Source organism: Mirounga leonina, unplaced genomic scaffold (genome assembly GCF_011800145.1).
Source record: "Mirounga leonina isolate KUSES-001 unplaced genomic scaffold, KU_Mleo_1.0 Mir_129, whole genome shotgun sequence".
Taxonomy (NCBI): Eukaryota; Metazoa; Chordata; class Mammalia; order Carnivora; family Phocidae; genus Mirounga; species Mirounga leonina.
The window spans coordinates 79,182,908-79,190,899 of NW_023270323.1; the positions used below are offsets into that span (position 1 = coordinate 79,182,908).

The following is a 7,992-nucleotide window of genomic DNA, read 5'->3' on the forward strand; positions in this document are numbered from 1 at the left end:
TGGCTGCAGTGATGCCCCCGCATCCACACCCCTGGAAATGAGGCTGTATGCCCCGTCCCGCTGAGACCCAGTCCGCCTCTCCCCCTGGAATCTGGCTGGCTCTGACACAGGAAGCACAGTGGGAAGGCTCACGGCCACTGTGTTTGGGAGCCCAGCCTCCACCACGTGAACAAGCCCAGGCGAACCCGGTGGGTGAGGAACCACATGAGGCCTACTCACCACGTGGCCCCAACCAACAGCCAGTTGGTCCCCCAGGAGCAGAACAGCCCCAGACCCACGGAAGCCTCCAGCTATGGGAAGGAGCCAGCCCAGCCCAGAAGAACCAGCCAGCCGAGCCCCGGCCAAGGTGCCAACCCACGGAATGGTGAGCCCGGTACGTGGCTGTTGGGTCTGGAGGTCAGTCATGACACACACACAGCGTTCTGACACAGTGTCTGACTCCAAGCCTCGTGGACATGGGAGGCTCCAGACTCAAGGAGGCCGGATCCCTGAGTCGCCACCGGGACGGGTTCCGGCTACCTCCCAGCTGGGCAAGAAGTCTCACAGACAACAGGCAGGGTGGGGAGAGGGAGGGAACCCATGTCAGCACCCGTCACGGTGACCCCACGGCACGTCGGAGAGAAGGGGGTTGGAAAAGCCACCAGAGGGAGAAAGGTATTTAGGGAAGGTCCACTGGAGTAAAGCAGATTCTCAACAGTGACACCAGTGGCTGAGGCCATGGAGAACCTTCCAGAAGCTGATAGAAAGGAAGGACGCTGGGATGTGTGAGATTCAGTGATGGGGGAACGCCATCAGCAGCTCTGTGGCCCACTACAAAAGCTCAGACAGATCAACTCACCCAAGTGCACCTTCTGTGACCAGCTCAAGAAGAAACAGAATTCTCCTTGAGGCCAGTACCGATTAACATACTGAACCAGCCATAAAATGTCGTCTGGTAAAGGAAACACGGAGCCCAGGGCATTTTATCAAGGATTCTACCCGACTTTCCAAGACAGATCATTCCAGCCTTATACCGAGTCCTCCAGGGAATAAAAAAGAAGGCGTCATCTGGAACTCATTCTGTGAGTCATTCAAAGAGTGCAAGAAAGGCCCATCTCACTCACAAACGTAATGTACGATCCTCAACAAAATACAAGCAGACCCGAAAACGCTTGCAAAAAGTTAAAAGGGCATGGGTCAGCCAGGGGCCCGACAGGCCGGCGCGGTATCAGGACAATTCAGAGAGGTGGTCTTGGAAGGGGGGCCAGCAGGGCTAAGTCGGGGGGGCCTGGGCTGGACAGGAGGAGTGGGTACCACCTCGAGGCCTGACGGGGAGGTCCCCGAACCACGGAGGAGAGGGTCATTCCCATGCTGGGAGGAGCAGGGGCCTTCAGCGAAGGGACCAGGTGCACCGGCACAAAGCGCCTCGGACAGGAGTCTTCACCAACAGAAGTTGATGCGCTCCGCATCAGAGTCCAAGACAGAGAGGCCGGCAGGGCTGGTTCCTTCTGAGGCTGAGGGAGAACGTGCTCCAGGCCTCTGCCCTTGGCCTGCGGATGGCCGCCTCCCCCTGTGGCACTGCCGTGTGCCTGTCTGTGTCCACATTTCCCCTCCTCCTAGGGACACAGTCCTATTGGATCAGGGCCCACGCTCACGGCCTCATCTGGACTTGATCACCTCTGTAACGACCCTCTCTCCAAAGGTCACATTCTGAGGTCCTGGGGGCTGGGACTTCAACATTTGAATTTTAGGAGGACACAGTTCAACCTATAACATGGAGGTGACCCTAAACGGAGGGAGCCAGGGAAATCAATATCCCAATGTCACTGCCCTCCCTCCTCTGACCTGCCGCCAGGGCCCCCCAGTGTCCTCAAAAACCCAGTGGGCACAGGAGCCATGCGGTCCGTGGGGATCAGCCTCCTGGGTGGAGAAGGCAGGGAGCAGACCGCAATCTGGAGGGGCAGCTGGAAGATGCCGGGCTTGCTCCAGGCAGGCAAGGCTGGCTCAGCGCCACACGGTGGACAATCTCTCATCGGGAGCCGCCTCTTTAACAGACCCACATGCAACACCCACAGGGGAGAAGAGGCAGGGGGCCATGGGGGGCCAGAGCAGGGACAGTATGAGAGAGAACATTCTAGATGCAGTGGGAACAGCATGAGCAAGGGCAGAGGGAGGCCAGAGTCGCCAGAGCACAGAGTGGGGGGCAGGGCGGGGCAGAAACGGACTGGAGGTAGGTGGGGTTCCACCCCAGGGATTGGGGGAGGCTCCGAGGTGGGGGGGGGCAGTGACCTGGAGAAAGTCCTGGCCTGTCACCTCAGAGAGAGGCGGGAAGACCTGGTCCAAGGTGGGGGCTGTGGAGGTGACCAGAGAAAAGCAGGCTTTGGGGGTCCAGGAGGAGCAGGAGAGGTGGGTGGAGACTGTGCAGAGGACCCCCACCCTCTGGGCAGCTCTGAGGAGGGTCCCCTTCCCAGAGCGGGATGGGTGGGTGTGGGTCTGGATGCACCGAATGTGGGGCCATCTCAGGCCTCTCCCTGAGACCAGGGCTCCCAGCTCCCCAAGGCACCGCTGCTGGGCACGGGGGCTGTCTACAGCACCTCTCTGCCCGCCCCCACACACCCCGGCCTCTCTTCCTGGCCGCACAGGTCATCACATGTCCACCCTGCTGAAGCCCCATCAGGGACCCCTGGGGCACACGCAGTATCTCACTGTAGCCCGCAGCAACTTGACCCCCCAATCCCTGCCTTTGCTGGTCTCCAGCCACACTTCCTTACTTTGATTCAGAGAAACCCCACCCCGCTGCCTCAGGGCCTTTGCATCTGCCGCTCCCTCTGCCCGGAAACCTGGGCTCTTCCAGGCATCTCTGATTCCTTGCCCCAGGTGTCCTGGCCAGCTGGCTGCCGCGGTGTGGCTCCCGGAGGTACATCCCAGTAGCGGCCCACTGCCCTTCACTCCCCAGACATCCGGGCCTGCTGGTTTCTTTGAGAAGGAGTCTCTGGCCTTCCTCCTAGGAAACAGCGCTAAGGGACAGCTGTAGTCAGGGCACCTTCTCGAAACAAAATGAGGGCCAATAAGTATTTCCAAATAACCTGTCTCGTCTTCACGTTCCATACGCTGCTTGACTCGGACCCTGCCCTGGGACAACCAGAGTGTGTGCGCTCCAGCCCCAGCAGCCTGGGGGTGGCCCGAGGTGGGTAGGCTAGGAGAGGGTCGACTAGGTGCCATGCCCTGACTCCCTGGGCCTTGGGGCCAGACCCTCCCTGCAGGGCTGTAGGCTCCCTTCTCCACTGAGAAAGGGAAGATGGGGAGCTGGCCCCGGGACCCCCCAGCCCCAAGCCACACCACCTATAAATGTGGGCTGGGCTCCTGGCCGGGGGAAGGCTGAGAGGCGTGGGCGGTGTGGGCGGGGTTCTTGGAAGCATCTTTATTGTTATGAGTCTGGGAACCATGGGGAGGCAGGATGCCCAACCCAGAGGTGGGGGCTGTCTCAGGAGGGATCTGCAGGCCGCTTAGGGGGCCATATCCGGTCTTTGATCCAGTCCACGTACTTGGCCACACGCGTGTAGACACCAGGTTTATTAAGCCTCCCACAGCCGTCGCCCCAACTGATGATGCCATACAGGTAGGCCACGCCGTTCTTCTCACAGGCCAAGGGCCCGCCCGAGTCACCCTACGGCGGGGCTACTGGTCAGAGCCAGGCGCTGGCTCAGCTCCTCAGCAGTTGCAAAACCCCCCACCACCCACTCCTGCTCCGCCTCCCTCACCCCAACTCCAAAGATGTCCCCAAAGGGTCTCAGATGTCCCCTTTGGTGAGGACTCCCCAGGAGCTCCCAACGCAGACTTCCTAACAGCCTGGGGGACAGATAACAAAGGTACTTCCAAGTAAAGGAGCTATCCCACCTTCCCCCAGCCCCCGGACACAAAGTCTCCTCATTCCCAGGCTGCTGTGACAGCGTCTGACCAGTCATTCCAGTTCCTAAAGCTCTGCCATGGATTCCTCTCAACTCCGTGACCAGGAACGTGCTCCTCAATCTGGCTCCCCAACCCACCCACCAGCACACACCCTATGTGGACCAGGTGGTCCTTGTGTTCTGGGCTGATCTCCCCACTTGAAATAATAGCCCCCCGGCAAACTCCTATTCACCCCTCAAAACAAGTGCAAATGCCCCCTCCTCCAGAAAGCCAGCCTTGACTTCCCCCAAAAGTGCTTGCTGTATTCATGTGGTCCAGTTGTCAAACCCCCCTTGCCACTTCTGAGTTGTGTGACCTGGGAAGAGTGATGGGACCTCTCTGGGCCTCAGTTTCCCCACCTATAAAATGGGAAGTAAAGCAGCTCCTCCATCTCAGGATTGACCTGCAGCCTAAACAAGAGGGTGCTTGTGGACCCCTGATGAACGCTAGCTCTTGGGATTGGCTGCTCGACTGAACCCACTTGGAAGAACTCTAGCTGTAAAGGGCTTTGGCCTTTGGTGTCACGTGACAGCCCCACCCTTGGCTGGACGTGTCCAGGCTTTGAGACCCACACATCCCTAGGCCTCGGTCTCCCCTGCTGGGAGGGCTTTGTGCAGTGGCCAGGCCGGCCTCCGGAAGAGGTGGGTGCCCATCCCGGGGGTCCTCTCTGTCCTGGTTCCCCGCTGGCTCTGCAGGGCACGGTCCCTCTCAGCTCTGAGCTCCCCTCCCCCGGGGGCGGCAGGCAGTCTTGGGATCTGGAGCGCAGCCCCGGCTCACCTGGCAGGCGTCGGACTTGCAGTCGAAGTAGCCGGCACAGAGCATGCTGGGGCTGATGTCGGCCCCGTACACCTCCGGGCTGCTGCACTTGTGGTCTGCGACCAGAGGGACCAGTGCCTCCCGCAGGGAGCTGGAGTAGCCACTGCCGTCTGTAGACAGGGTGCTCTCAGGCTGGGCGAGGCTCCCTGCGGCTGGCCACGGCTCCCCTGGGCACGGTGCCCCCACCCCCACTCACTCTCGTCCTGGTGGCCCCAGCCCGCAATCTGGCACTTGTGTCCAGCGGGGAAGGGGCTGCTGGGCTCAGGCAGGCAGATAGGCTGGACGAACTGGGAGCGGACGGCACAGCGGTCCCCCCTCTTCTTCAGCCGGATCAAGACTGGCCAAGAGAAAGACCAGAGGTCAGCCTGGGGCATGGGGGCCCATGCAGGGGCAGAGGGGCTATGGCCTGGGAGACCCGGGCGGAGCAGGAGGGCCGGCCCAGGGCTCAGCAAGGCTAGCCAGCCGGGTCTTCCTCCCACCAGGCCAAGGCCACTCTGCCATACCAGGTTTCCTTGCTGCCCTCCCCTCCCCCTCTCCCTTCCCCCCTCTCTCTCCTTTCCCGCCCCATCCCTCCCTTCCCCTCTCCCCAGGTCGGCCTGGCCCCTACCCCCTGCCTCGCTCCGGGCTCTGGCCTGGGGTGTGCAAGGCGCACACACATCCCTGGCCCAGTCGCACCCCAACGTGTCCCAAGCCTTACCCAGGTCATGGTCACTGGGGTTGAACACTGAGTACATGGGGTACGGGATATACTTCTCGATGCCAAACGTCTGTGTTACGTCCGTTGTTTGGTTGAAGAAGTGTTGGCCTAGGACCACTAAGACGTCCTCCCTGCGGGGGCTGTGCAAGGCTGCCGGTGGCAGCACGACCCAGGCCCTCCCCACAGGCCCCGCCCCTCGGGTCCCACCCCCTCAGGCCCCTCCCCCCCACAGGCCCCTCCCCTCGGGCCCCGCCCCCTCGGGCCCCTCGGCACAGGCCCCTCCCCTCTGGCCCCGCCACACGGGCCCCGCCCCTCCGGCCCCGCCCCCTCCGGCCCCTCGGCACAGGCCCCTCCCCTCTGGCCCCTCAGCACAGGCTCCTCCCCTCAGGTTCTCCTCATAAACCCCCTCCCCTCAGGCCCCTCCCCTCAGGCCCTCCCCTCTGGCCCCGCCACACGGGCCCCTCCCCTCGGGCCCCGCCCCTCCGGCCCCTCGGCACAGGCCCCTCCCCTCTGGCCCCTCAGCACAGGCTCCTCCCCTCAGGTTCTCCTCATAAACCCCCTCCCCTCAGGCCGCGCCCCTCAGATTCTCCCCTCCCCTCAGGCGCTCCCCTCAGGCGCTCCCCCACCGGCCCCTCCCCTCCGGCCCTTCTGCACAGGCCCCTCCCCTCCGGCCCCTTCCCTCAGGCCCTCCCCTCTGGCCCCGCCACACGGGCCCCTCCCTTCGGGCCCCGCCTCCTCAGACCCCTCCCCTCGGGCCCCGCCCCTCAGATTCTCCCCCCCACCACAGGCCCCGCCCCTCGGACCCCGCCCCAGACCCCGCCCCTCGGGCTCCTCCCCACCCCCGGCTGTGGCTCAAGCATCCAGGAGATGGCCCCAGAAGGGCGATGCTGGGCAGGTCCCCTGCAGCCCTGGGGAGAGGCCTGAGCAGGGGGCAGGGGAGTGGTGGGCTATGGCCACACTGGATCTTGGGCAGTGCCATCTCTAATGCATCCCCTTTGGTAACTCTGGGGGCTTCATGCAGGCGGGGTCCAGGCCGATTGAGGCCTGAGTGGGTGGAGACCCCAGCCCTGCCTGGAGGCCCTGACCCAGCTCCTGTCTAGCCTGGGCTCCCCAGATACAGCCCCTCACTCCTGCTGGGCACAGGCCCTGGGCCCCCGCGGTCGGCCCCTCTGTCCCCACCCTGGGCCTCTGTTTTCCCAGCTCCTGGTGAAGGGGTTAACTCGCACCCTGGCTTGGCCCTCCTTCATTGGACGCCAGCTCCAGGCCACTGTGGGACTTTGGCCCCTGGCCCTCCCAGGTCTTAGGCCCTTCTGGAAATGGGCTCCCATGCCATGGGCAGCCAGCCGGCTCAGCACACAGTGGGGCTTGGTGCCTGGCCTTGGGACAGGGTCAGCAACCCACGTCCAGAGCCAGACGGGGTGATTTGTGGGTCTCGTTCAGGTGGGCTCTCAGGGGGATGGCCAGTGAACCCAGGGCTTGAAACACTCAGGCCTCCAGGGACAGGAGGAGGACCGGGTTAGCAGAAAGGCCGTCTGGGCGTGCGGCAGGGCAGGGCGGGCTGTCCATCGGCTCTGAGCCCCTGGTTCTGTCCTTTGCCACTTTTGCTCCTTTGCCAAAGGAGCATGCCCCTCCTGGGGGGCCCCCTGGGAGTTCACCTCCAGCACCCCTGCCTCACCCCCCAGCCCCGCCCTGGATGTGAGGAGTGGGTGCCGGCCCCCCTCCCCCAGCCTCTTAAACCCCCACCCAATCTTATTCCGTCCTGGGGAGGCCTCGAAGGTGCTATCTCCCAGGCCCAGCGGGGAGCCTGCTACAGGTCACAGCTCCGCACAGGCAGGCCTTGGTCCACTGCCCCCCACCCATGCTGTAGTCCCTGGGTGACCAATGGAGGCTCAGGGCCAGACTCAGGCTGCCAAACCCCCAGCCCCTGATCCTGGGATGCCACTGTCAGGCGCATCCTCTCCCACTGGACGCCCCGGGGGAGCCTCCCAGGCTGGACCCCCAGATGGAGAACCTTGTTCCCATCACAGCGGGTGGAGGCAGAGAGGGGCTGGCCTTCCCTGCTCTGAGTTGGCTGGCTCCTCTGGGTGTGTGGTGGTGGGCGTCACATCCCAACCCACTCCCATAGCTGCCAGCCCAAGCCTGCCTGCCCACAGAAGGCTCAGCTCGCCGAGTGGGTGGGGCCTCGGAGTCCCTGCTGGGGGGGACCCCACCTGTGCAGTCTGGGGTCCAGGAGGGATGGGATCTTCTCAGACAAGGGCCTGCCCATTACCCCCTTCACCCCCTGCCCCCCCACCCCCGCAGCGCAGGACTGCCCCCGAAGGACGGGGCAGTGACCCAGGGCAGGGGTGGGGCTGGTCTCCGCAGCCTCCAGGCCCAGCACCAGGCTGAACACTGAGGTGTCCCCCTGGGGTCAGTGGGGCCACGGGAAAACGAGATGGGGGCTGAATGGGTAGTGGGGACAGGTGGGGACACAGTGTGTGAGGAAAGGCCGATGGGTGGGTGGGAGGGTGGCGATGGAGGGTAGGTGGGGCATGGGTGAGTGGGTGGGGGAG

General features: G+C 63.7%; 1 protein-coding gene across 1 annotated transcript in view; it reads right to left on the minus strand.

Moving 5' to 3' along the window:
- Positions 1 to 3,331: 3,331 nt before the first annotated feature.
- HGFAC (HGF activator) overlaps positions 3,332 to 7,992 on the minus strand; it is a 9,234-nt gene continuing 4,573 nt past the window's right edge. The window contains exons 12-15 of the mRNA XM_035004447.1: positions 5,441 to 5,580; positions 4,940 to 5,080; positions 4,705 to 4,853; positions 3,332 to 3,646 (exon numbers count right to left, since the gene is read on the minus strand). Coding sequence (XP_034860338.1) covers positions 3,464 to 3,646; positions 4,705 to 4,853; positions 4,940 to 5,080; positions 5,441 to 5,580 — 613 coding nt within the window. The 3' untranslated portion in view covers positions 3,332 to 3,463. The remainder of the gene's footprint in view (positions 3,647 to 4,704; positions 4,854 to 4,939; positions 5,081 to 5,440; positions 5,581 to 7,992) is intronic.